This window comes from Pseudopodoces humilis, chromosome 8 (genome assembly GCF_049639895.1).
Source record: "Pseudopodoces humilis isolate 2021_Gansu_Grassland_sample_001 chromosome 8, ASM4963989v1, whole genome shotgun sequence".
Classification (NCBI taxonomy): Eukaryota; Metazoa; Chordata; class Aves; order Passeriformes; family Paridae; genus Pseudopodoces; species Pseudopodoces humilis.
Window position 1 is genome coordinate 32859905 of NC_142207.1, and position 27611 is coordinate 32887515.

The window sequence follows — 27611 nt, forward strand, 5'->3', positions numbered from 1 at the left end:
ATTTTCACAGGTGCAATTCCTTTCTGACAGGAACTTGTTAGGCTAGCTGTTAGCTGTACCCAGCCGAAGCAGCAAGCCTGAGCCATGGTTTTATAAGGCCTTTCTTTTGTAAGAATATACATGCAATATATGCAATTAACAGCCGCCTGCAGAAAGAAGCACAGACACCAATGCATGCTGGCTTTAGCTGCCCTCTGGCACAGGAGTCCTCTGGGGCAAAGGTCTCTGTGGTAGGACATGGGCACCAGCATTGGCAAGGCTTGGGAAGTGGCAGGGACTCTGCCCCCACTGTTGATTTCAGTACTCCCCAGGGGTCTGAGCAGCATTTGTGCCCTGGGCCACACATCCCGTGTCTGTGTCACACCCCTGCGTGTATGACAGCCACCCACCAATGGGACGTGTCCCAAAGAGGCTGTGGTGGCTTCTGTGGAAGGCCCTGGTGCCCTTCCCGCTACAGCCCCATGGGGACTCCTCCTGCTGCCCTGAGCAGGCAGAGCAGAGGAGCATCTGCTTGTTTATTGTTTATTGTCCCTATCTGGCTTTGTTCAACACTTGGGGGAATGTCTTCCTAGCAAGCTGGGGCAGTTTGGGTGGGGTGGGTGTGTCCCCAGGGCATGTGGAGGTGTGTCCTAGGGCTCTTTGTGACACAGCACACCATGGTCACCGTGGGATGGGAATGGACAGAGTGTAGAAGGGTGACCCTTTGTGACAAGTCATGACATAGGTGCTGGTGGTGACACAGCCACACCACAGTGCTCAGTGCATGCAGCGAGACAGGACGGGACAGAGCAGTGCTGTGAGGAGCCCCCACACAGCCAACTCGTTCTTCGCTGATCTGGAGCTTTCCCAAGCTGTTACTGTTGCAGGTGACCTTGAAGCCAGACTGTGCGACTTGGTGACCATAGGCTTCTCAAGTTTTCTTTATTGCAGGTGCCCTCAATGGCAGTCTGGACTTGCTGACACAGAGCCTTTACGAAATGTCTCCTGTCACTGTGGCAGGAGGCCTTGAGGCCAGACTGCAGGACTTTGTGTCCTGTAGCCTTCCCAAGGCTTCTCTTTTGTAGGTCCCTTCAAGGCACAACTGCAGCCCTTGCTGGACCTGGAGCTTTTCTGGGGAGCTTTTCTCCCCTGCAACTAGCCATAAATCCAGACATTGACATGGCAGAGAATCCCTCCAACCTACCCAAGAAGGTGGAAGAATGCCCTGGTGGTGCCCCACCACAGCAACATAATGAGATGGAGCAACTCCTGCTGCTGCAGAAGGGTGAGTGTCAGAGCTGGCCCACAGGGCTGGTGCCTGCAGCCAGCTTGGCCCTGTTCCATCCCATCCCAGTGGACATGCCCACGGATAGGACAAAACAGGGGCTGGACCCCTGGCAGCCGTACTCTATCCTCAGGGCATCCTGAGGCTGCTCCTGCCTGGGGCACTGCAGGGCTGGGCTGTGTTCTCCAGCCTCTTCTGCAGCTCTTTCAGCTCTGACATTCCTTGCTCTTTGCCAGATGCAGGGAGGGACCCGACAAAAGAGCAGAACTCTGCCCGTAGCAGCTGGTGCTTTATAGGCCAGGTACTGAGAACCATCCCCACCTTCTCAGCCAAGCAGCACAGTTGGAGCACTCAGTGGATCATCCCTCTCTTCCCTATTGTTCCTTGTTTTGCAGATGTTTACGAACAAAGGCACTTGGTGTCGAGACATGATCACCATGTTGACCAAGCGTGCGGCAAAGCCTGACCCTGCACCCACTCAGAGCATAGCTCCTGCTCCCAGCATGGATTCTTTTGGAGACAGGATTGTCTCCAGTCCAAATCAAGTAAGCAGCCTGTGGCCAGGGCTGGGTGTCCCCAGGAATTGCACGGTGCCTCAAGCCATTTCCACTAGGCCTCCTCAGCCTTTGAGTTCAACCCAGTGTGGTGGGAAGCACTTCTCAGTGGAAACTGGGGAAGTTGCTCCCTCTGGCAGCTCTCCAAGTCTCCCTGTGCTTTCTCCAGGTGCCAGGTTTTGTTAGGAACATGCATCAGAGGCTCATGTCCAATGAGCCTCCAGACGACAGGCTGTTCATGGACATCCTGAGGCTGACTGATGCACACCCCACTGATGTTGCAGTGACCCTCCTGCGCTGTGCCCCATCATGTGATAGGTACAGAGCCCACCTGCCTTAAGGGCTCAGGTCTAACCAGCCTGTAGGGCCTATCACCCTGTACAGCCAATCCAATGGGGTCTTCTAGACAGGCAGACTTCCAGGAGCCACTGGACCCTCCATTTCCCAGCCCCTAAGCCTCCTGCCATGCTCCCTCCCTACCCCTCAGGGCTCTGTCGCTGTCATCTAGACCCCTGTGGCTGCCCAGGCCATGGTGCTCTGGCTGAGACCCCCCCTGACACACAGCTCTGGTCCTACAGAGGTGCTGCAATCATGTGGAAAACCATAGCATCATCAGGAACAACAGTGGACAAGGTGCTGCCATCACTGCTCTGTGTGATGGATGGCTGGCCACAGCAGAGAATGTACACCTCCGATGGGGACAATAAGGATGTATTTTCCATGGCTGTGAGTTTCTGGAACTGGCCTTTGCTTGCACCCAAGTTGCCTCCCCATCCTCAGGCACTGGGCTGACACCTGGGTTTGGGGCAGGTTCAGGGGCACCAGGCCAGGTCTCCCCTGGTCTCCCCTGGCCTCTCCCTTGCACACTTGGCCCTGCCACTTGGCATTGAGTGCTGTCTCTGGGTTTATCCTTTGCAGGCAACCAGGGTGGTTTGGGAGATTCTCCGCCTGCCCTGGTGCCCAGAGCCATTTATGGAATATTCCCCCCATCTCATCGTGGCTCTGCTCTTCCAAATCTTCATCAGTACAGAGCAGGTGCCAGAGGAGGTCAATAATTTCTGGAGGACATGTCAGGAGGAACATGGCTTTTCCACAAGCATCAACAGGTGCTCCATCCCAGTCCTCCTGTCATTGCCACATCCCCAGGGCTGCAGCCTGGGCTCCCAGAATGACCTGGGCTTTGCTCTGCACACAGGTTTGCAATGCAGACTTTAAGGGCGCTGTTCCACCATCTGCAGTGTGTGGATTTACTGGTTGCAGTGGAACGCAAGTGTGGTTGGGACACACTGCTCTGTGTTGACACCCACCACTATGCTGTGGGTCTGCTGGCAAGGTGAGAGCCCCTTCTGCCCACTGCCCCTGTCATTTGTGCCCAGGGTGCCCTACACAGTTCCCATGGTCATGGGCCAGAGAGCCTTGTCACAAAGAGACAGATGAGCAGATTGGAAAAGGGAGAGGAGGGTGCCCAGTACCACCCACCTCCCAAAGTGCCCACAGGGTGCTTGGGAAAAGACGAGACCTCTGTCAGTCCTGGGAGAGGTTTTCCCACCCATCTCAGGGTTGACGGTGCCTCTTTCCCCCTGCCAGAGAGATGCGCCGTGTCTCCATACCCTTGTGTTCCTGCATTGCACTCCGCCTGCTCAGGCTGCTCAACAAGGAGGAACCACGCTGGGAACTTGCTGCCCTGGCGCTCCTTGTGGAGGTGAGCCCGATGGCCAGCGCTGCCTTGCTGAGCTGCTTCCCACCTCTCTGCCCTCTCATAGCTGTGGCTGCTTGGGACAGTGCCCACAACCTGTGCTGCTGCCTTGGCTCAGCCCTGTGTAGTTCTGAGCTCCTGCGACTGAACACCCTTGTCACTGCTCTTTGCTTTTCAGGTCCTGGACTGCCTGGACTTGAATGAATGGGGTGAAAACCTCCTGGAGATCATGACAAAGCACCTGAAGAGCGAGTCCAAGGAGGAGTGTCACCTGGCACTCAGAGGCCTCGTGGTGCTCAGCCAAGATCCCTTGATGGTGAGGAGGCAGTGGCTGAAGCTGTGCTGGCAGTGCGGGGCTGGGGAAAGCAGCCTCTTGGGCTTGGCTGGGCTTTGGGAGCTGTGTCAGCTGCTCCCAGCTCTCCTGTGTTGCTGTTTAGCTGCCCGAGTGCTTCAGGAGAGGCCTTCGGCCTCTGGGCTCCATGGCAGCAGGGTGGGGCTGCACCACTGGAGCGGTGCTGGCAGTGCAGCTGTTCATGGATTCATACCACAAACATGTATTCCACACAGGCCAAAAAAATGTGCAACCTGTCTGAAAGCTTGGTGCAGCTATTGAGGAACGCAGATGGAGAGGAGATCAGGTTGACCCTCACTGTGTTCATGAACATGCTTCTGAACAAAGATATCCTAGTATCCAGCCCCACGGCCCCGAAACTGGCTGAGGCTCTTCGGCCTCTCTTTGACAATGTAAGGCTCTGTGCCCCCAGCCACAGGCTCTGGGTGCTGCCTGAAAGTGTGGTGCCCTGTGCATTTTCAGGCCTGTGCACAGGGGAGTCTGGAGAATCCAGTGCTGAGTTTTTTCCTTTCCAACAGGACAACAGCCACATACAGGTGCTCTCCATTCAACTCTACCAAGAAGTGATGGAATCGGTAGTGGAAAAGGGAAAAAAGCCCTTGAAGGTGTTGGTGAGCGAGAGCCTGCTGCCGCTCTTCTTCCACTGCCACAGTGAGAACAGGCGTGTGGCAGAGGTGAGGACTCCTGGGTGCTGCTGTCCCCATGGGAGGGGGCTCAACTGTCTCCCCACACCCTGTCACCTCATGGACTGCAGCCTCCTCCTGGCCTTGTGCCCTGGGCTGTGGTGCCATCTCTGGGTCTCTGCTGCTCTGCAGTCTGCTCGGGAAACACTGCTTTCTGCACTAAGCTTCCTGAATAGGAAGGATCTCAGGCACCTGCTAACGATGGAGGACCCATGGAGCTTTGGCGAGCATGTGGTAAGGACAGCCTGGAAGCCCCAGTTGGAGCCTGGAGAAGTCTCCTGCCTGTGGTGCGCAGTGTGTGGGGCTGGCAGCTGTGCCCCTGCCCAGTGCTGCACCTAGGGGCACCAGCTTTGCACCCCACATGCTGCTCCTTTTCCTGGGCCACATGAGCTCTTCTCCAGGCTCCAGTGGCCCCAAGTCAGATGCTGATGGAGCACCCAACCCAGTGGGGTGGTACCATGGTTCCCCAGGGCCCCTGCCCCCTCCAAAGCCTGGTGCCAGTGGCTGCTGGCCGGGCCTCAGGGCTGTGTGGGCAGGGGAGGTAGTGTCGGGCACAGGGAGGATCTGGCCAAGGAGCAGTGCCCGTGCCAACACTTCCCTCCATGCCCTGCCACTCTCTCCAGCTGGCAGAGGACAGGAGCCAAGCGGGCAAGCACCTGCGGCAGGCTCTGCCATACCTGGAGAGCCCACAAGAGCCCGTGCGAGAGGCAGCCATCAGGTCCATTGGTGAGCTACATGCCCTGGGTCTGGGTCCCTCCCTTCCCCATCGCAAGGAGGATCCAGGCCAGGGGCCATGACAGGCTCTGTGTTCCCAGGAATTGCCAGCATGCTCATGAGGGGGCAGCAGGAAGAGCTGCAGATCATCTGTGAGGGTGAGTGAGGCCAGCAAGGTTTCAGTGGGAGCTGGCGGGGGAGGCTGCAACTCCTGCCCCAGCTGCAGAGGGCTCTGCTCCCTGTGTGGATGAGGGGTGGTGTGGGCAGAGCACAGAAATGTTTCAGGGGGCTGTGGGATATTCGTGGCCAGCACCTTCCAGCCGATCCTTGTTGTCTCCTGCTTCCTCTAGGCCATGGCAAGAACTGGGTGGACTTTCAGGGTCCTTTCAGGGGGTTTCCTCACTCTGACCATGGGTCTGTTCTGTTTCAGCCCTTCAAGCCCTTAGGCAAGATGAGAGCCCCTCCAACACAAACCTGATAGTTCAAGTCATGTTGGATGAAAGAGCTGCATCACTAAATTCATCTCCTGGATCAAGACAACCAGGACAGCACCAGATCCCAAGCAAGAGGAGACAACCTGGAGCTCCAGGCACAGCTGATGCTGGGCACTCCTGAGCTTGCCTGGAAGCTTGAGTAGCTCCTGGCCTCTCCTTCCCTCTTTACTGATCCCTCCCTACAGCCCTCAGACCCTGCTCGTTCCCTTCTTCTCCTCCCAGCTCATCCCTTTGCTTTGCTTGCCATTAATAAACATTTTCATTAATAAACATTTCAGCTTCTTTACCTTATTTGTATCATTGTGGAGCTAAAGTGGAGCAAAACCTGAGCTCTGGAGCACACAGGCCCCATCCTGCTGCTCTTCTCTGTGCTGTGTTTTGTGCAGAGTGGAAAAAGGGCAGATCAGGCTGGAAAGGTCTCTGCCCTGAAAGTCCAGTTTCACAACATTGTTGAATTAAAGGTCTTGCTGAACACACTGAAGGTCAGCAGTAAGACAAAGATTTGGACTTTAGAAGAGCCAACTTCAGTATTTTCTGAATCTGGCTGAGAGGGATTCCATGGTAAGCATCCACTGAGGGCAAAGGAACTTGGAATACTGGAAGTTATTCATGAATAGCTTCCTTGAAAGCACAGCAGTGCTCCTTCCCTAAACAGGGTATTATAAATACACATTATAATATTGGCTTTTCGCAAAGTATTGGAATGGATATTATACATATGTTAAAGTAACTTTGCTATAGTTGTTTTTTTTCTATTAACAAAACTTAGGCATAGTAGTAGAAGAGCTGATAGTTATGCTTCAACTGCCTGGCCAGTTAGGATAACATCCAATGGACATATGATGAAGACCCCTGCTACCTTCTTCCATCTGAAGGAAGTATGGACCAAAACCCAAACTGGAGGTGATAATAAGAATGGACTAAAACCACAGCCAAAAAATGCGCACGCTCTAAAAAAAGGCTGTCCTGAGGAAGAGCCATGTAAAATAGTTCTTAGAATATGTAAATTAATTTGAAGAAAAGTTTAAATATGTATAATTGCTTATGGATATGCAATAGGCTGATGCAACAGAAACAGTATATAGTGTCCCCAAAATAGTAGGTGTGCTCTTGGCAGAACACCCGGCTGTTGATCTTTGCTTTATCCTTGTCTCCTATTATCTCTTATTAAAACTTTCAACTTTTACCAGGACGTAAATCTCGTTTTTCACAAGGGAAAGGAAGAGGGCAGAGACCACCCTGATTTACAGTGAGCTTTGGGTGTACTCAAAATGAAACAAAAGAGGCAGCAGCACAGGGGCTGAGCCTCAGACATATGACCACCCACTGAACTGAGCGCTGTGAGGCAGTGCTGGGATCCTGGGTGCGGTTCTGGTCCCCACAACTGAGGAATCACAGTTCCTGCCTCGTACACAGTCAGAAACCAAAGTGAGACCAGTGGGAAGAGACCATGCCAGTCTCTCTTGGGCATGACTGCTAAACAGACGCTGCTTCTTCCTCTACCTGTGTTTGCTGACCCCAGAGCCAGAGCCAGGTCATGCTCTATTGTCCAAAGGCTGTTCAGAGCAGGCATGAAAAGTGCCCCATGCACAGTGTCAAGTCCTGGAAGGACAAGAGCATCTAACCCAAATCTATCCTTTTTCAGTTTAAATATGTGGCTTTCTCCAGCAAGAAGGAGCTCCTCTGTCAGTGCCTGTTCTGCTTGCTGCCTTTGGGCCATCTAATGCTGGGACAAGGAATTTGCACCAATTCCAGAGTCTGCAATAAAAATAAAGATGCTGAATTTGGGACTGATAAGTTGGTGTGATGACTATATAAGGCTAAGATGGAGTCCTAAAACTTTGGATGCTGTGATGTTTGCTCATCATCTCAGCAGCTGAGAACTTGAGTGCAATTGCAGTTTTGCTCTTAGCTCTGGGAATCACAGAATCCCAGAACAGTTTTTGTTGGAAGGTATTTTAAAGATCCTGTATTCCAGCTGCCTGTCTACAGGCAGGGACACCTTCCATTAGAATTGGAAGAATTGGACTAATCCATCTTTACCTTCCATCCTCTGGATTTTGATCCAATGTGAAGATATCAGCTCGTTAAATTTTGTAGCTCACAGAAGTAGAAACAGGAGTTTCCAATGGGACCAGGAGTTTCCCAATATCCCATTTAAACCCACCCTCTGGCAGTGGGAAGCCATTCCCCCTGTCACTCCAGGCTTTTGCCCAAGGTTCCTTTCCAGCTCTCTTGGAGCCCCTTTAGACACTGGAAGGGCTCTAAGGGCTCCCTGGAGCCTTCTCCAAGCTGAACATTCCCAGTTCTCCCAGACTATCAGTGTAATGTTCCAGTTCTTGGACCACTTCCTGGCCCTTTCTTACCTCCTCTGGACTGCCTTGAGGTCCTCTCCATCCATCCCAAGATGAATCATCTTGTTGGCTGTGCAGCTTCTAGGCTAGAATCTTCTCTGTGGGACCAGCTGCTAAACTTTTCTAGTTTTGTAACTGGACTCTGGGAGCCTGAAAGTTCATGAGGATCCATGGAGCTGAGCACACAGAACTGTGTCTGCTGCCCTTTATAAGCTGCAACCAAAGTAATAACCAATACAATTGAAAGCACATGCCAGCAAGTTAGAAAAAGGCATCTCAAAAATCACTGAATCTGAGGTAGAAGCATGACTTCTCACTAGGGGGTTTTACTCAGGGCTGTGTCATTAGCACTTGAAGGACATTAGGCATGCTTTTGGTCTAATTTTTCAATCTCATTTCATCCAATGAAGAAGCAGCATGAAGAAAGGCATAGAAATGTGTATAACTGGAAAGTTACCTGGCCAACATGCTACTTACTGACTGAGACTAAAAGGCTGACGTTGACCCACACTAACACAGACACAAAATCACAAAAAGGAATAGTGGCCTGTAGTTTCCCAACTATAATAGAAAAAATTTCTCTTTCCAGATGAAAGAGCCTATAATTACTTGAGAGTCTCATCTCCAAAACTTCAAAGGAGAAAAGTTTGATTTAGAAAATAAAACTATGAAAATCAATCGCCATTCAGCCAATTTTGAAAGTTTGAAATTTTCTTAAACACCTTTTGAAATGAAAGAAGCTACTACCATTCATTGACACACTGCATTTTTCACTTCAGCTATTTCAAATAAAAATTTTATAGCTGAGAATGCTACAGTTTGTTACCTGTTAAGTGCACAATGGTAAAAATATCCTTATAGGTTGAATCCTGGTTGGTAAATGGTTTGAATCCTACTTTGGTAAAATCAGCAGCACCCGCTCTGCCAATAACACTTCAATAAACTTAGACAACAACGTATTTATCAGTTAAGAGTACTGCTAATAGTTTTTCCTAACAGAACTCATACTTGTTTAAAAAAAAAAAATCTAAGAAAAGAAACTTAATTTTTATTAATGAAACAAAGAGTTAAAAGGTTGGTATGACATTTAGAATAGTATGCCAGAGGTAATTGTAAAACAGCAACAAATCCCAATTTTAAATAATTCACACATACTAATAAAAAGCCCTGTCCCTGGTAGATAGCTCTGCATAGTGTTTCTCCTGCAAGTCACCAATCACCTTTCCAGAGGGGGAAAAAAATTAAAGGCATCAGTAAATTTAGCTGCCAATTTAAGCATTTCCAACTTACTGTGAAGTAATTTACAGAAAGCAATTACAGAGGAAAAGTCAGTGCTGACATTTTTTCACAATCATGCCATCAGAGCAGAAATGGGGAAAAAGCACTTTTATTTACACTTACTCAGTTTGTAAAACCATGTGTACACTGCCATCATTTAAAGTGCAAGCTACATGTCTTCTGAATAAACTGAAGGCATAACAGGTGCTCTGTAAGATAAAATACTGCCACCAGTAGTTATACAACTAACTACAAGTGACAGTAGTATAGTTCAAACCCTGACCAGCTTAGTGTGTTACTCCCTCTTGTGTATTACCAGCCAAAAACATATTCCATTGCTTTAGATACAATACTTTCATCTTTCCTAGGAGTTTGTCTGTCAGAAACCACCTAGAAGGCAGGGAGAAAAACAAAAAGAGAAAATACAGAGAATCAGTTAACATGCAGTTAATAGTTTTTACACCAACCATTTACTTATTTTTTCCTAAGTGCTATTATATTTTGACAAAATATGTTTGAAATATTTTCAAAACAAGCCCTTAATTCCTGGAAAAGTGAAAAGTCATTAACTTAGTACTTTTTATTATTATTTTAGAGGCTGAACAGACTGAGCTTGCACTTGAACCACATTGTTAAAGAACTGAGAGCAAAAGGTAAGGTCACATTGAAGTTAATGTCTGTACAGCCTCAAAGAGCTAAGGGAAGACAACACAAAAACATGTTTCTGTTTCCCTCAAAATACCTGATAGTCACTAGTGGAAGCCTTATATGCTGTTGCAAGAGGTCTCATTGTAGAAATCCTTGCAGTATTATTTGCAGGTTGTATTGGTGTGCCAGCAGATTTTGTAGGCGGAGTGAAAATCGAAGACATCGGGGATGTAGAGCTTCTTTCAAAGTTTTCCATCACACTCTTAAATAGAGGGTTAATATAATGTAAACAAATACTGAAAAGCAGTATTCCAACTTTTATTGTCTAAAATTATCTACTATTAACATTTTTTTTTATAAAACATACATGGATCCCAAAAGATAAAAGGTGTACCAGTACAGAACATACAGGTACACATGACCAGCGAGCATTTTCCTCACTGCAATCATGTTGAATTATGCCATTGCGAAGTAGTGGAAAGTTGAAATCTGTTCACTGTCTGTACTAAATGTCAACCAAGTTTGAAACAATGTAGAGGAAATATACTGTATGACTTGCAGTAAACGTCAAGGCTCCATTTTGTAAGCCTGTGTTTAGAAAGGAATGCACGTTGAATGGAAGAGGTAGCAAGTGACTTGATGGGAACCACAAGTTCCTCAACAAACCAGAGAAAACAAGATGGTAAATAACCAGCCTGGGGAGATGTGATTTGGTGGATTTAGACTCAGTGGAGCATAGGTTTCAACCAGGCTAAAGACAGCAAAAATTCAGCAGCACATTTGGTAGAAAAGCACTTTCCAGAATAAACACTAGGACTGGTGTACACTATGGATGGCAGCTGACTCTCTGCTTAGCACAAGGGGAACCCATGGAACTAATACTTTTAAATCAAAAGCCTAAGCACTGGTGTCAAATCCATCACATCTAGTTTTCAATTCCAGGAAAGTCTGACCAAAACCAATCCTTCAATGGATTAGTCTCCTGAAATCTTTTGCCTCCAAAAACACAAATTAATGACTATGGGTTTATTTACTGGTATATGAAAGTGAATACTATCCACAAAGACATAATGAGAATTCAAAAGCAATGAAAATCAGATGCCTGGCAATTATAAGTCTTAGATCATTACTTCTAGAGCTTCAGCTTACTGACCATTCATTGATAAAAACTGGACAGCAAAATATTAAAAAGGCTTGGACGGACCACCAGCAGAAGCCCACAGAGAAAAAGGCTGCAGAATTACTTGTTTCTGAATTTTATTGAGTGTAAGAAATGTTTCAGACTGCTAAAACTTCAGAAATGCAAGTTTAATTTCTAGGGCTGCCTTCTCAGAAGAGTTTGGAAAGCTTACATTACTCTTTAGTATTGTGTATCCTTAAAGGAGACAAAAAAAATAACCTGTGCACTATAGAAGAATGACTGTTATTTGCTTAAGCTAATGTACAGTACCCAGTGCAAAGCACTGCAAGAATTACAGGTCAAGATATTGAAAATACCTAGACAATAATAGCTCATGTTAATATTAAAACTACAAGACAGCTATGTCTACCCCTAACTGCTTCTTACAAGAGAGTGACATGTTTTCCTAGGAGAAGCTGGGAGAACAGGATTGGGATTTTCTTGCTAACAAATTTTCAAAGAATTAAGATAAATCCAAGAGCCAGAAGCACATAGTCACATAACAAATAGAGAGGTACAATTAGGCACAGCAACGATCTTAATCTGCCATTAGGTATCTACTGCAGGCCCTAAATGCCACAAATTCCAGTCAGGAAACTTATCTCAATTGTCTCATATTATGGTTTCACTTCCTTGTCTTGTACAGCAATATAATGTGCATTGTAACTTCCAAGGAGCACAGAGATTGCCCATAGTGATCCTTCTCAGCAGGAAATGTTGACAAATACTTAAGAAAAAACTTATATAAATGTGTAACAGACTATATAGATGAACTACCTACAATTTGCAATTCCAAAAGGAAAAAAATTAAAGAGATCAGGGAAAATAAAAAGAAAGACCAAAAGCAAAGTGCCTTATATTTAACTAAAAGCAACTATTAACTTACTTTATCTATACAGGGCTTGACACCAATCATGATAGATTCACCAAAAATTCTTCCATCTTTGCTTAAGGCTTTCCGGGCTTGAAGCTTAGACTGATATCGAATATGCATCCAGTTTCCTGTGTTGGACATCTGAATGAGATTAAGTGAAAATTGTGAAATGTAGTTTTTTCAAAAATGCTTAATTCACAATGTTTTCTGATGTGTCAAACTAAAACATACCACATGCTTTAATATGTTTCCATACTGAGCAAACTGTAGTAGAATATAGGAAGCTGATGCTTGAGGAAATCTGAAAGACAGAAAAAAAAAACCTCAAAAAATTATGAGTAGTTTAAGAATTCAGGTGTTCAGATACAACCCTATGAAGCATTTACAGAAATCCAGAAGAGACCACTGTAATGATATAAGAAGCAGTGACTTGAGAAATGCCACTTTCCAGGCACTTTACCACACGCCCCAACAGCAGAATGGTGTTTTTCTATCTAGAAAATATAATGTGTAGCTCAAGTTAAGATGCCTCACTGAAATGTGTTTGCTTGCTTTAACCATAGCAGCACATAGCAATGTCAGACAACATCAATGCCCAAGTATTTTTCTCATATTCTCTAAGGACTTCACCCATGTTTTTCTGATACTTTGGAAATCAACTTACCCAAATACAGTTACCCATGTGTCATCAAGTTGATCTTCTGAAGTAAGGGAATCACCTTGAGTATAAAAAGGATCTAGCTGAGCAGGAGATAGTGTGGTCTTCTTAGGCTGCCCAATACTTGCAGGACTGAACATGCTTGAAGCTGTTAAATTGAAATAGCATTGTTTAACAAATTTCTTTTGCAAGACAGAGGTGTATAATACAAGAATAAATTCAATGTCAAGCATTTTGCTTGTATATGGAAGAGTTTGATGGGGATTTACTCACACACAGAAAAAGTCAATCATTGTCCTGGTGTGACAATGGTATCATTTGGGTATCCCCAATTGCCTTGTTTATGTCACATATTAAGTTCTGCACTTTTAAGACTGGCTCTGAGAACGAATCAGGAGGAAGCAGAAGCTGCAGTTTGTGTTCAGAAGTGGCACTCACTCCCCCACATGCTGCTCCTGGACTGTGCTGTCTGCAGCACCGACAGACAGCGGCACAGAGCTCTCCTTTGCTTTTAGCTGGTTTTTAGCTGCCTGAGGCAGGGCAGTTCCCTGGACTGCTTTTTGTCTTTTTTCTCAGATCTGTTCAAATCTGCTCTGGACTGAAAACCCAGACAAACTCGGGGAGCTCACGCCTGTGACCCACCGGGGCCTGGGCACTTTCCAGCGCCAGAGGGACTGATGAGAGACTGAGCAAGCCCAGCTACAACCCACAGAAAAGAGTTTCTGGATTTGCCATCTCCTCAATCAGCAAGAGGTTTTATTGTTTAATATTATTAATTTTTTTTTTTTTTATGCTTGTAGATGCTTTGCTTGTTAAATAAACAGTTTTTTCCACTTTTCTCCAAGGAAGTCTTCTCCAGAACCAGCTGGGGAAGGGGCTGCTTGAATTTGTTTCCTGGAGGGACCCCATTCAGAGGGTTTCTCCCAAATTTGCCCTAAACCAGGACAATCATACCTTCACATCTGCAAACAAACTAATAAGTTTTTATGTCTAGCAACCTAGTGTTCTCTTTGAAACATCAACAGCTTAATACAGTTGCCAAATAGGAACAGGCCAACAATAAATTTTAGCACCAGCTTCTTACACAAGATATCAAACCTTGTGAAGATGGAAGGCAATCCATCAATCTCAGCTTCTTCATTCAATTACAACCACCTCTGTGCTCAGCTCAACACCACATTTGGAACAAGAAAAACTGCTTGAAACTCTGTCAGTCTCAAAATGAATAATTATTTCCTACTAATACCCATACACCTTTGTAAAGCTAAGAAACACACAACCTCTTCATAAATCAGCAAGGAATGGATGTAGCTTTAACAGTGATGATTTATCTGTATTAAAGAAAGCAGTAAGGAAAGAGAGTAGAAATTTTGACAGGACATCTACCTGCTCCCGGTGTTGATGGCAGAATTCCAACTGATGGGCTCTGTGTTAAACTAAAGCTGGCCTGCATTAATATACAGAAAGAAACAAATCATTCTTATAGGTATACTGCTCACATCAAGAGAGACAATTTTCAAGTGATTTAAACATTCAGGTAATAATATTAACTGTCTGCCTTAAGTTATTCCTAATTAAGAGTAAGGACAGATTTTTGCATGTATATTTAATACAAGATTGCCAAGGGGTATTAATGAAAAGTTATTTGACAATATATATGACACTTGCTTTGTGAAACAAAGTAGCTTTAAGTATCAATACTCAGAAACCCTTTAGTTTATTTTCTCAAAATAATCAGGTCAATATTGCTACACTGTAATAATTCACACATTCACGTGCATCCTGATAGGAAGGATATTTGTATCCTAAGTTTATCAGCATTGTCACTGCATAAAGGGTTCAGAAATCATGGAAACATAACCTTCATTTATACGGAGACTATTACTGGACTTACTTTCTTGCTCAACTATTTAGTGCATAGAAAAAAAGTATACTTTGAGTTTTAAATGGCAGCAGATGTTTTCTTATTAACATAGGATTTCAACACCCAAAACAATTTTAGTCTGTTTTTAGCCTGAATAGTGGCATTTCTTAGATACATGATCGAACAGCCTGGAGTACCTGTAGACCTAGCAACACATGTTCAAACATTTTTTGAAATTTAATATCCAGTCCTTCAAGACACTATAGGAGTCCATCCTTCCCAGAGAACCTCTGCTTTCAGAATAAACTTTTCAGAAGGCAACACTCAATAGAAAGACTGCTCATTCAGTGAAAAATGTTCTCCTAGCATCAAAAGGGTTCAGTGAAAAAGGACCTAGCAATGCCTGATTAGTCAGTTAAGCAGTAGAGCTTATTACAAAATTTACCTTGTAGAAATTTAGTGTTCCTCTTTCAAAATTAACCCCAACTGTCTACCCAAACTTTGATCAGATATTTTTCTCAGAAAAAAATTCATTCTGTTTCTGTAAGTGCCTGTATTGCCTTCTAGAAGATAATCACAGAAACACCAAATTAATAATGTTGGAAAAGATCTCTAAGATTGAGTCCAACCATTAACCTAACATTGCCATCACCATGTCCCCAAGTTCACTTCCACTCATCTTTGAACACTTTCAAGGATAGAGAGTCTAACACTTCCCTGGGTGGCCTGTTCCAATGCCTGACCACCCTTTCAGTGAAGAAATTTTTCCTGATATCCAAACTAAATTTCATCTGGTGCAACCTGAGGCCATTTTCTCTTGTCCTATTACTTGTTACCTGGGAGAAGAGACCAGTCTCCACCTTGCTACAACTTCCTTTCAAGCTGTGAAAGGGCCATTCTGTCAATAAGCAGCCCAATAAACTTACAAAAAAGTGAAAAGCTGACAAACAAAGCTGAATTCGTACAAGAAAGCATAACTGAGGCATGACTTGCATTTTTCATTTCCTACCGTATTGAAAATTGGCAATAACAGGAATTTGCTTCATGACCACAGCTCTTGTTTAGTCTATACAGGAACAGGTAGGCTGAACAACCCAGATTAAGCAATAGCATGATCTGAAGGGTCACCAGTCATTTTGCTACAGCAGTTTATACAGCTAAGTTTGAGAATTCACTGCTGCAGTAAGCTGCCTCACATCATCTGCTAAGAACAGGCCAGTATCCAAGACACTTACTGGTCTTCTTGAGGATAGAGGTGTTGATCCAAGCCCAGGACTAGATAACTCATCATATATGCTTCTAACTGGTGGAGCACCACCTTTATCTTTATGCGAAGGGACTACTGGTTGTGGGGGAGACCCTCCTGCAATTCAAAGGAACAAAAGAAGAGCATGAGAAAACTTGTAATTTTGCTTTGCTGCTACTTGTTCTGGAAGCTTCAATAATAAATTCAGCCATGCTCTCATGTTGATTGCTGCTGAGACTGCTTGTTTCACTGGAGGTTTGCAAAGCCATCTGTCTTACCAAGCTGTTCAGGTTTGAATGTTGTAGGTAGGAGCATTACATTTGTGTCTAACAGCACGCTAAAAAAGTACCATTTAGAACTTTCAGACCTCTTATTAACCCATTATATTCACTGTTTACATGTTCCTTCTCTGAAGTTCTGAGCATTGCTGTATCTTTCAATTTTAAGCCAGGCTAGAAATCTATTTCAATTGCTTCAGAGACTAACTTGCCTATAGTACAGATGCAAAAGCAAGATTTTCAAAAATTGAGATATCCTACATGTTAAAGAACCATACCAAAATGCAGAGACCTTGCACGTTACTTTCACATTCCCACTGCCAAATTCCTTTGCTTCCTATCTAATTTCATATTAAATAAGAGCATAAACTCTTGAAAGCAGGGACTAGCTTGCCTACAGACAGGATGAAGTTAAACCAGCTGCTCTCCCATTTTGTAAACTTTGGAACTTCCAGAATAACTGAGAATTAAACTTCTTGAAAGAACTTGATGTATCTTAACACTTTGTGTGGATTTACCCCAGGGACAAAAAAAAAAAAAAGTAGCTTGCATCAAGTTTTTATTTGCAAAATATTTGGAAATCAAGCTTTTCCAAGGTTCTCTTCAATCCTAAATTCTGAGCTTCAAGACTTCACTCTGAACTACTTAACACATATGAGAACTTACATGAAATAATGTGCATTATGTAAAGCACTCTCCCATCAAGGTTTTCAGTTTAACTGATCTACTTGATCACTCCCTTTGGGAAGTCTGTGTTAGTATCTGACTGGCTTCCCTCTTTCTGAAATTTATACTCTAAGGCTATAATAAACCCTTTAAAAAACAATTTGGTGAAATTCACGTGATTACTTTCAATTTCATAAATATTTTCATAAGAGGTTTGTTCCCAGACATATAAGGGCAGGCAGACAAGAGTAAGAAGCAGAAGACAAATAAACCTCCAATTACAGAACGTTTTAAGTTGGAAGAGACCTAGAAAGATCACTGAGTCCAATCTGGCCTGACAGTCAAAGAAGAGTATTTTATTAAGTTAAATTTTTGCAGTACTTTAATCATCGATTTCCCCTTCAAAATGACTAGCATATTAGCACCCTCAGACATAAAATTATGCCACCTGATTTAGTACAAAAGCCAAGATTACCTGTGACATGTCAACTACTCACACATTCTTCTCAGAGAAGAAAACAGACATACATGGGTCTAACATGGGTAAGAACTTCTCCTAGTCTGATTAATTAGGTGGTTGAAGAGAAATGAGCATCTACAGCTAGGAAAAGTCACTACTCCAGTCCAATGACAGCAGACATCAAGACTTTAACTACAACCACTAGATACTAATTAAGAAGTCTATTTTCAGTTTTTCTCCACCCAGTTTTTGTAAGTTTTGACAATCTGTAAGTGACCTTTTAGAATTCAAAGAAATAGAAAAAATTCTGCAAAGGAATCAGCAGTTCGTACAAGCTGCATTTAGTTTTCCAGCAGATATCTCTGTTTTCAACATTGATGTATGTGTAATTGACTAGTAAAGTCATATAAACTGATCCTGTACTAGTAGAGGTTCATAGTGCCTTCCCTGTAAAACAAACTTTTCCTGATACCAAAACTGCCACATTTAAAACATTTATTATAATTGAATACACCGAGTTTACCACTTATTCAATCAGTGGAGTTTGCATATAGAAAGATATAACTATAAAGATTCAAGTCTGCAACAGTCACGCAGAACAATGAGACAAACCAATTTTTTGCTTTCACAACAATTTTCCAACATTTAACAAATTCTGACCTGCAAGTAGTGGAGACCTTGTTTCCATTACACCAATTGAAGGGCCGTATAAAGCACGTGGCTGCGGAGTCACTGGGGCAGGTAAGTCACCCATCAAAAACCCAGGGAGAAATTGAGCACTAGTTCCTTGTTTGGGAGATGTTGGGGAGCCAAGAGTCATTGGTTCAGCTCCTGAAAACAAAATGTTAAGAAAAAGACTTAAGCGAGCTAACTTTTTCCATTGTGGGCTCTATCAAAGAAACATAACACAAGTAAATTATTAAGATCACAGAATCCTAGAATTGTTAGGGTTGGAAGGGACCTCTGGAGACCATCTAGTCCAAACCCTCTGCCAAGGGTTTGACCAGGTACACAGGTGTACCCTCCAGGTGGGTTTGGAATGTCTCCAGAAAGGGTTTGTAATGTCTCCACAACCACACTGGGCAGCCTGTTCCAGGGCTTGGCCACTCTCAATGTAAAGAAGTTCCTCCTCATGCTGAGATAGAAACCCTTGTGTTTTGGTTTCTGGTCATTACTCCCCGCCCTGTCGCTGATCACCACCCTCTTGGAACCCGCCTTTGAGATATTTACATGTATTGATGAGACCAAAGGTTTAATCATTCATTTTACAGGTAAGTCGAGTTTACCACAACCTTGTATTTTTTGCAACTACAAGTGGCGACCGATCAATTTAACCCCGCTCCCCTTTCGCTTCAGCCCAGCGGGAACCGTCCCTTCCCGGCGCCGCCTCCCACTGCCCGGGATCCCCGCTGCAGGCGGGGGTCGGCCCCGGCCCCACTCCCCTCACAGGAGCGCAGGCAGCGCTGAGGGACCCGCCGGGCACCCGCGGCCGGGCGGCGGCGGCCCCTGAGGCGGCGCGTCTGGGGGAACCCGCGGGCCCAGCTCACCTGCGGGCGGCAGCTCCATGGCGAAGGCGGCCATGTCGGCCCGGATGGCGGGAAAGAGGCGGCGGCAGCGGCTCCGCCGGGCGCTTTCAAACGGGACGGAGCTTCCTGCCGCCGTCACTTCCGACCCGCCCCCGGCCATGTTGCGATGAAGGGGGCGGGCGGAACCCCGTCACGGGGGGTGTTTATCGGGGCCAGACATGGGCTTGTGCCGGCCTGTCGCCTCACGGCTCCTGGCCAAACGGTCCCACCGAGAAGGGCGAGGTGGCGAACAGAGCTGAAGGAACCGCGGTTACAGTTACAAGGGCTTGTCCTGGGTTGCTTCCACGGCCTGAGAGCTCAGAGCAGCCTCCCCCCGCTGCCGCCCCGGGGAAAGGCTGTGAGTCATTGCCCGGGCTGCCGGCACCACAGCCGCCCGCGCCCGCCGAGAGCACGCAGTGAGCTGTTCCCTCACGGACACGGGGATCGGTGACCACGAACAGCGAGCAGATGCAGCGGGGTTGCCTAATTCCCGCATTAACGTTTAGCACAGACTCGTGGAATGGCTTGGAAGGGATCTTAAGGCACATCCAGCTCCATCCCTGCCATGGACAGAGACACCTTCCACTGTCCCAGGTTGCTCCAAGCCCCTTCCAACGTGGCCGTGGACACTTCCAGGGATGGAGCAGCCACAGCTTCTCTGGGCAGCCTGTGCCAGGGCCTCCCCACCCTCAGCGTAAATAATCTAATCTCAGCCTTTTCTCTCTCTTGGAATCCATTCCTCCTTGTCGTGTCACCACACGTTCTTGAGCACGAGCAATCCACAACAGATATCATGGTTCAAACAACCATGTCCATGGTACCAGGACAGAACGCCAATCTTGAAACCAAACCTTTAAAATCACTTCAGCACACAATTTATCCAAACACAGTGTTCTCTTTATTTTGTTGCATATTAATAAATATATTAAGAGCTGGCTTGAAGGCCACAAAATACTATTAAAATCTTGTGGAGTTTTGTTTTTGGTTTTTTTTAAAGCATGACATATTAATACAGTAACCAGCCTGGGATCTCTCAGGAGGGTCAAAATTACATACCCTATATGTTCTTTACATATGATGTGGAATGGAGTGAGGGGACAGTACGTGAGGACTAGATGTGAAGACAGTAGCATGAGCAGAGACAAATCATTATCAAAATTTTTTGTATCTCTAGTGAAATGATTTACAGGTAAAAAAACCCTGTTAGTTCCAAGACTGGATTCATCATGTTAGTGCACTTCAAATCACTACTAGATGATAAAGAATAGAAATACATGAAGCATTAAAGCATCCTATGCATTTTGAGCATCCTCAAAAGACCATCGTTTTAATTTAAAAAAAAATTAATGGCTGGCTAGCCCATAAAATTCAATAATATCATCCATAGTTGCAATATAATTTTAAATTCCAATATCAAGGTACTTCATTATTTGAACATTTTATTATCTAGATTTTACAACAAAGTAAGAATGTGCAGATTTGGAAAGAAAGCAACTTATCTCAGTTATTTTACTTCCTTTCTCTATTGCCTGCATTTTCTCGTGGTTCAATAAGCAAACCATCATTCTATTGTTTTCTAATATTTCAAGGAAAACTGAGCTGTATCCTTTTATTAGTGCTCTGGTTTTAGGCAAAACTTCTCTGAAGTCAGTACACCACTTGACCTTTTGATGACATGCTGGAAAAAAACAGGGTGAAAGGAGGGTAAGAAAAAAATATATAAAGACTTGAAAATGCACATGTGAAAGTGGTTTAAAGTACATACAAATCCTGTATAGTCAAAACAGATTATTTCACTTCTTGCTTTGGATCAGTCATGACTGTTTATGCTTCCATTTGCCTTTACAATCTGTTCTTGGTACTTGTGAAGCTGCTCCATGAAGCCAGGATTTGGACAAGCTGCAGGCCTTGCATTTTTCACCAAGGAATAGGCTCTGGCAAAGCTCAGTCTTTCTGAATTCATTAGAAAACCAATAACTACAGCCGCTGCACGGGAGACTCCTGCATTACAGTGAACCAGTACCACACCATCCTCCAAGAAATAAATTAAACATAAGTTGGGAAAGTCATTAGATAGATTACAAGTGTAAGAAACTTTATATAAAATTCTTTTAAGACTTATTGAAAGCTCCTTACCGAGCTCAAAGCAAATATTTACACATGTAAGTCCAAACACAGACATAAGCACAATATAAGCATGAAATTAAGTATTTTTCTTCGCAAAATGCTTTATTATTACCAAATTCATCAAACCTAACTCATACCATAGTACTAAAAGACATCTTCTGTCTTTCTTCCCGAGGCCTTACAGCAGCCTGTTCATGTAAAAACCAAATCACAGACAACTGGGATACCAAAGTATCTGATCTAATTGGGTGCCAATTTTGAAATAGATTTTATTTGCAATATTGAAAGGAACTTAACAGTATCTTGTTAAAGGTTAAAAACATAGCAAGGCAGCAAACAGCTAGGCAGAGAGGCAGATTTTAGAACATCTTGTAGTTCCAGTAGCATGTTTCTTGTGTACTCTGCAGGGAAGATTCTGAGTAACAGGGATCATGCACGGGAACAGAAAAATTAGAAAGGATATAGTGTGATTTGCAGCAGATCTCTCCCTTCCCATCACACCACTGGTACAACTAACACGCCTTAACTGGGAACTAGAGTGCAAATCCAAAACTACTCAAACTCCCATAAATTCACAAATGCTTCTTCTGGGGTTTGAATTCAGGCTTATGCTGCATTATATATAAAATTAATGGGTTTTATCCTACTTAAACATTTCCTACACAACCTTTGAGATACCTGAATGGCTCTTTTTAGACACTCTGAGTTTTGTTAAGAAATAAACCCAAATTAACACAAATACAACTAGACAATCTAAAATCTCCTAAGTAATGCTTGCAAGGCCCAGGCTTCGTGATGTTGTCATGTTTGTATGTCAGATTATGACCTGGAAAAGCCTCAGTCCAAACTGTCCACTAAATGCTCCTTTGACACAAAAAGAAACCATAAAACCCCCAGCACCTCCATATTCAGAATGAAAATACTGAAACATGACATGATGTGCTCAGATACTTGAGGCTAAACAAAACTATTCTAGTTACAAACAGCCTGTTCTGTCTGCCCTTAACAGGCACAAGTTACTTAATGGGAATTTTACCCAGAGACAAAAAGATCTTTTAAGCACCAGGGTTCCTTTCTAGGAACTCAATAGGTTATATTACAGATTTGGGAGCTACAATTACCTAGTATTTTAAGACACACAGACCAGAAAATGGTTCCTGCTCCAAAAATCTTCCAGTTTAAGTAACAAAACAAAGAAGTATGAAATGGAGTATTATTATCCTTGTTGCAGAAATCCCAAACTGAGCCTAGAAGAATGATGTGCAACATTATGATAGAGCTAGGAACCAAGTCTAAGCTCCCACATCCCAGCAAGTAATACCACCCTTCCTTGCAATGAAAATCACATCTCCTGTGCACTGCCTGCTGCAAATTACTCTCTTCATTCCCTTGCTCACATTCCCAGGACCACGTGTCCTCACACACACTATGGCAGAGTAGAAAGCAGATCTGTAATTTCAGCTACCTGAGGACATGCCAGTGGTGGACCTGTAAATCCAGAATAATGACACTAAAAATTATGCTACTGCTGATGAAGCAATTGCTAAAGGTTATCCACTGTAGATTTGGAGTAGTATTTACTGATTTAATGGGAGTTATTTTAGACACAGCATACCATAATCCAGATCAATGTCTAGCAGAGGCACTGAGGGTAAATAAAATGCATTGGAAGCAATTTTTCTTTTCCTTTGTACAGTTCATTCTTTACTTCCCTCTTTCACATTAAAGTCTGATGTATCTTTTTAAATAACTATATATAAAAATTATATAGTGATACCCATGAATTCTGAAAATTATTGAACATGAATAAATGTGGGCCATAATATTAAGCCAACTTTAATACTGAGAATATTTATCTTTCCTTGCTATAGCCCATTGTTTACAATTCATACAAAAATGAATTTGGCATGTCATTCTTAACTAATGTTTTATTATCTATGAATACAGAATAAAGTGAGAAACAGACTGCAAACAGGAAATTCATCTCTATTTACCAAAAACTCCTTGCTCTGATTCTGATACCCTAAGTTTTCCTGCCAAGAAATGGTCAGTGGACTTGAAAGAATCATGTAAGATTCAAGACCAAGTTGGGGTTTTTAAAAAATTTTTATGGAGGGAGAAACAAAATCACCTTCCACTATCAGAAAAGGTGATTATATAATGGTTATACACAGTGGGCAGAAAGCCTCACCAAGGAAAGAAATTTAAGAGAAGCATAAAGTTTTTAGTGAAGTTGAAGGCTAATGTAATTCCTTATGGATCCATTTTACTTTGCATTGAAAAAGAGGCTTTTTCCTTAGGAAAGATAGGGGGAGCAATCCAGAGTGATGTTCATGAATAAGCAAAGATTTTCTCTTTGAAAACACAAGATTTCCGAAGTTTTATTATTAGATATTAAACATATCAAAAAGTATCCGTCATTCACAGTATTATGAATTGACATGGGTCACCGAACATGTCATGGAAAACCTGCCTGCCAAGCTGGAGCCTAGAAGAAAAGCTGAGCTCTGATCAGTATCAGAATTTGTACCATGGTATCTAGAGACTTGAGCCATTACAGTTTTAGAAAAGTGAATCCTGTTACAAGTGCCCAGCTGGCAATGACTTACAGAACAGTGCATCCTCAAATTCACATGCTCTTATACTTCCTTCATGGAGTTCACCATGTTCGAGAAATAATTTCTCATGTATCATGTTCTCTCACCAGTGAACATGTCTTTCTCCCCCATTTTAAGAGATGAAACAGTAGTATCTCTATGGTTACTTAAACAGAAGAGCACTTCATGATACAATCTATCATAAACTCTTTTAACACTATTTTGAGAAAGCAAGTAAAGTAATTCAAACCACCTAGAGATCTGTCTCTGTATACCACTATCATGTGCTTTTTGAACTGATTCTGGAGAACAACTATTCCACCAATTACCTTCTCTTTCATCCACCTCTTCCATCAGAAAACTACTAATGCTGTTGTAAAAGTTTTCCTGTAAACTCCTTAACCTACAAAATAGTAACTGAGATATAAACACCAGAGGGCAGAAAGCAAAATTGTGCAGTTGTGAATGGCAACTCTCATTTAGAAATGAACTGGAAACTGTAATTAGAAACCTTGAAAAGGTAATTTAGTGATCATACGTTATCACATAGCTTGTAAATTATAAATGAGAGAAGGAAAGAACACTGCGACACAACGAAAACTGGGGCAAGATCATCTTTTATCCCAATCTACATAAACAATGAACCTGATAGATATAGTAGAAAAACATGCAATAATGTTTGGTTGTTGAGTTATAGTTTAGATACCAAAACAGTGGTTGTCCTAAATTACACAGTAAACCTGGATTTAACAGCTGTGAGTTGGGCATGTTCCTGGCTACAGATAATTCTGCCAAGAAACCCCAGAAGGGTTTTTTTAGCCAATTTTCTCTATCACATCCTTTCAACATTTTGTGAATAGTTAAATCACTTTTGGCTCCAAGACTACTAACACATTCTCTGATATTCTGGGTATGTATGTGGAATCATAGCATCTTCTTTGAGCAACCTGGTCTAGTGGGAGGTGTCCCTGTCCATGGCAGAGGGTTGGAGCTAGATAATCTTTAAGGTCCTTTCCAACCCAAACCATTCAATGATTCTATAATGAAAAGCACCAACATGGTGAACAGCTGATGATAGACCACACAGATATGTAAAAGCTGTGTTTCTTGCTTTTAATTCACTCTGATTTCTAATCCAAAACAACATCCCCAAAGGATAAATAAATTTTCTTCATTTCCTTCTGTCAGGGGTAGTGACTTGGATTTAGGATGCAATTGTGTAATTTAAACTCAAGCCCTGGTCCACCTGTATTAAAGAAGCATTTCTCTAAAACTCAAGACAGTAATTCTGAAAAAGCAATGCTGGAGGGAATAAAGATTAACAGCAGTGCCATGTCTCTAGGAATACTTAAAAATTACTTGGAGTTTCTACTTAATATTTAAAAAGACAATGGCAAAACTATTCATTTGGTACCATATTTTCTTTTAACAAAAGAAGCTGCTTTAGTTCTTAAGTAATGTTATAAATAATCTAAACAGGATAACTACTAATATTAATTATTGATAGACCGTACCTGGATCTTTGCTTTCTCAATAAACTCAAAACATTCAGGGAAATAGGAGGTAATATCAGTTTCTGGAAGGTCCAGAATGGAAATGGTCTTGTATATAAAGTCATTGAGGAAGGCATTTTGGACTCCATATGCCACATTTAGAACATGAGTGACCTAAGTCAAAAAAATAAAAGAAAAAAAGGAAAAAGGCATTTTCTGAAGATAACAAGCAAAACGAGCAGTAACAAAGGTGAATTAATCTTTAGGCATACACACACTCTACCTTACACTGATGCAATGTTCAGTTTTACATACATATGCTGTCTATGGTGCACTTTTCTCCAAGCAAAGTTTCAAAATGTGCTAAAACATACTGTGATAAATCTCAGGGTTTTTCAGAGAGGAAATGAAAAGATCAGTACTCAAACACAGACTATAAAAATGGGTTTTCAACAGAAAAGGGAGTTTTCATCACGTGGTTGGAAAATAAAAGAGAAAGCAATAGGAATGAGAGAACAGACCACACAAAAATCGCCCAAATTTTAATCCTGCTCTAACCCATCAGCTTAACAATCCTTCTGGTTAGTTACCAGAAACATTTGCTGGAGCAGAAGGATTTCAGAGTAAACTAAACCTGTTCTTGGCAGTTGACACCACTTCTGGCCTCCTGCCATCTCTGGTCTGTACAGGCTACAGTCAGGTTGTGGGTTATTTTAAGTTACAGTAAAGTGACATTTAGATGGCAGCAGATGCCAACCAGGTGCATGCAGAACCACCACTGTCCAAAGGCCTTATCACCCCATTACTGCAATAGAGAAGAGTAAAAAGACAAAATTTTGGGACAGACTTAGAGAAGCTGATTTATTTTTCTAGTTTTATCAATCCACGTAAGGCAAGGGGGAATGGAGCTACTTAGTGTCTGAAGTGCAAATGCATATGGCAGTGCAGGAATCTGTTCCATTAAACAGCTCTAAACAATCATCACTCTTGCAGGGAAGCAAGATTTTTTTCAGTGGTACCTAGCAACAGGATGAAAAGCAATTGTCATAAATGAAAACATAAGAAGTTCCACCTGAGCATGAGGAAGAACTTGTTCAGATTGAGGGTGGCCAAGCACTGGAACAGGTGCCCAGGAAGGTCACAGAGTCTCCCTGTCTGGAGACATTCCAAACCCACCTGGACACGTTTCTGTGTCACGTACTCTGGGTGACCCTGCCTTGGCAGGGGGTTTGGACTAGATAATCTCCAGAAGTCCCTTGGAAGATTCTGGGATTCTCTGAAAGCATTTCAGCTTCTCGTGAAGCCAACAGAAACCCATCCACCTGCAAACGGAGCAGCCTTTTGAAAATGCAAGTGGAACACAGTTTTCCTCATATCTGCTAGAGAATAATTAGGAGTTTTTAATTTACAGGAGAAACGCACTGCGCGCATCACACGAGATGCATTTATACGTCCGTGTAACGTTACCTTATGCTTTCTCATCGTCTCCAGGTCGTGAGCAGCATCCTGCGACCCTACGGAGAGAGAGCGTTCCCGTTGCTGCGCTGAGCCCCTGCCCGGCCGGCGGACGGCGCCCACTCACCCAGCCCCACTCACCCAGCAGCAGCCAGGGCTTCACCACGCCGACCTGGAGGTCAGCGCTGAGATCCTGCACGAAGCCGCCGTCGGGCGCCGCCTCCTCCTCCTCCTCCATGTGCAGGCAGGCGCCGCGCCACGTCTCGATGATCCTGCGGCCGGTCAGCGTGGTGACGCGGGTGCGCTGCTTCCGCAGGTTGGCCCTGGAGAAGCTCCGGATCTCCTGGGCGAGGGAGTGCATGGCGCCACTGCCCGCAGCGCTCCGCGCCGGCCGCGCCGCGCCGGCCGCCCGCCCGTGACGCGGCCCCGGGGCGGTGCTCGGAGCGCATTGCCCCCACCCATCCCTTCCTGCCGTGCGTAACCAAAGGAGCCTTCGCATCGGAAAGCCGGCCTGCCCGGGGCCTTGCTGATCTGGAGAACGGGCCACGCAGCAGCGCCTGTCTGACTCTAGTCGGGACCGGCTTGTCGGGAAGCGTGGGAAAATATTGTAAAGAGATGAATGGAAAATATTCGAATTAAATATATTTGCGTTATTTTTTTCCCCAGAGACGTTTGACTAGTGACCAAAGACTAAGCAAAATCAGCTTCTTATGTTTACCAAAGAGGCAAAATGAAGAAAAGGGAGGCAAGGTGAAGCTGTTTTCCCCTTATTCCCGAACGACTTCATGCCCACGTTTTCATGTTTTCTCTGTAGCGTACCATTTCTGATGTTCTACAGCATAGTCATAGAATCATGGTTTGGGTTGGAAGGGATCTTAAAGATCATTTCATTCCAACCCCCCTGCCTTGTGCGTGGACACCCTTCATTAGACCAGGTTGTTCCAAGCTCCGTCCTGGCTTCCAATGTTTCCAGAGAAGGGGAATCCACAGCTTCCCTGGGCAACCTGTTCCAGTGTCTCACCACCCCCACAGTAAAGAATTTCTTCCAGATATCTGTTTTTCCCCTTTCATTTTGAACCTATTAGTTCTTGTCCTTTTTGGTTACTTAGGT

At 43.9% G+C, this 27611-nt stretch overlaps 3 protein-coding genes across 4 annotated transcripts; 1 reads left to right on the top strand and 2 right to left on the bottom strand.

The window, feature by feature from the left end:
- Positions 1-1158: 1158 nt before the first annotated feature.
- LOC148183884 (maestro heat-like repeat-containing protein family member 7) lies at positions 1159-5944 on the top strand. The gene is made up of 15 exons (XM_088059115.1): positions 1159-1264; positions 1501-1565; positions 1660-1809; positions 1988-2136; positions 2397-2544; positions 2737-2924; positions 3014-3151; positions 3406-3520; positions 3693-3830; positions 4082-4258; positions 4385-4540; positions 4682-4783; positions 5173-5275; positions 5365-5421; positions 5694-5944. The coding sequence occupies exons 1-15, from the start codon at positions 1159-1161 to the stop codon at positions 5876-5878; spliced, it is 1977 nt and encodes a 658-aa protein (XP_087915241.1). The 3' UTR covers positions 5879-5944.
- A 3195-nt stretch (positions 5945-9139) lies between these two features.
- Positions 9140-18929, bottom strand: NUP35 (nucleoporin 35). The gene is made up of 9 exons (XM_005528920.3): positions 18811-18929; positions 17924-18094; positions 15849-15976; positions 14136-14196; positions 12756-12897; positions 12323-12392; positions 12104-12232; positions 10132-10299; positions 9140-9779 (listed from the first exon to the last, which is right to left on the bottom strand). Exons 1-9 carry the CDS (start codon positions 18842-18844, stop codon positions 9702-9704), a joined length of 981 nt encoding a protein of 326 aa, XP_005528977.1. The 5' UTR covers positions 18845-18929; the 3' UTR covers positions 9140-9701.
- A 774-nt stretch (positions 18930-19703) lies between these two features.
- DUSP19 (dual specificity phosphatase 19) lies at positions 19704-26898 on the bottom strand. Of its 2 annotated transcripts, XM_014257750.2 has the most exons (5): positions 26642-26898; positions 26513-26559; positions 25067-25219; positions 20594-20860; positions 19704-20506 (listed from the first exon to the last, which is right to left on the bottom strand). In XM_014257750.2, the coding sequence occupies exons 1-4, from the start codon at positions 26859-26861 to the stop codon at positions 20639-20641; spliced, it is 642 nt and encodes a 213-aa protein (XP_014113225.1). In that variant the 5' UTR covers positions 26862-26898; the 3' UTR covers positions 19704-20506; positions 20594-20638. The 2 variants fall into 2 exon arrangements, with proteins under 2 accessions (XP_014113225.1, XP_005528976.1); XM_005528919.2 differs by having other exon boundaries at positions 19704-20860.
- Between the last annotated feature and the right edge of the window lie 713 nt (positions 26899-27611).

Excerpts from the sequence above, each read along its gene's own strand:
- DUSP19 (XM_014257750.2), bottom strand. The coding sequence starts at position 26,861 with ATGCACTCCCTCGCCCAGGAGATCCGGAGCTTCTCCAGGGCCAACCTG. Across the intron at positions 25,220-26,512 it reads AGACGATGAGAAAGCATAAG|GTCACTCATGTTCTAAATGT; the intron begins GTAACGTTACAC and ends TTTTTGACTTAG. Across the intron at positions 20,861-25,066 it reads TTGAGAAAGCAAAGATCCAG|GATGGTGTGGTACTGGTTCA; the intron begins GTACGGTCTATC and ends TATTTCTTGGAG.
- NUP35 (XM_005528920.3), bottom strand. The coding sequence starts at position 18,844 with ATGGCCGCCTTCGCCATGGAGCTGCCGCCCGCAG. Across the intron at positions 18,095-18,810 it reads CATGGAGCTGCCGCCCGCAG|GAGCTGAACCAATGACTCTT; the intron begins GTGAGCTGGGCC and ends TTTTGTTTTCAG. Across the intron at positions 10,300-12,103 it reads TCAAGCCCTGTATAGATAAA|AGTGTGATGGAAAACTTTGA; the intron begins GTAAGTTAATAG and ends CCTCTATTTAAG.
- LOC148183884 (XM_088059115.1), top strand. The coding sequence starts at position 1,159 with ATGGCAGAGAATCCCTCCAACCTACCCAAGAAGGTGGAAGAATGCCCT. Across the intron at positions 1,265-1,500 it reads ACTCCTGCTGCTGCAGAAGG|ATGCAGGGAGGGACCCGACA; the intron begins GTGAGTGTCAGA and ends GCTCTTTGCCAG. Across the intron at positions 3,521-3,692 it reads CCCTGGCGCTCCTTGTGGAG|GTCCTGGACTGCCTGGACTT; the intron begins GTGAGCCCGATG and ends TTTGCTTTTCAG.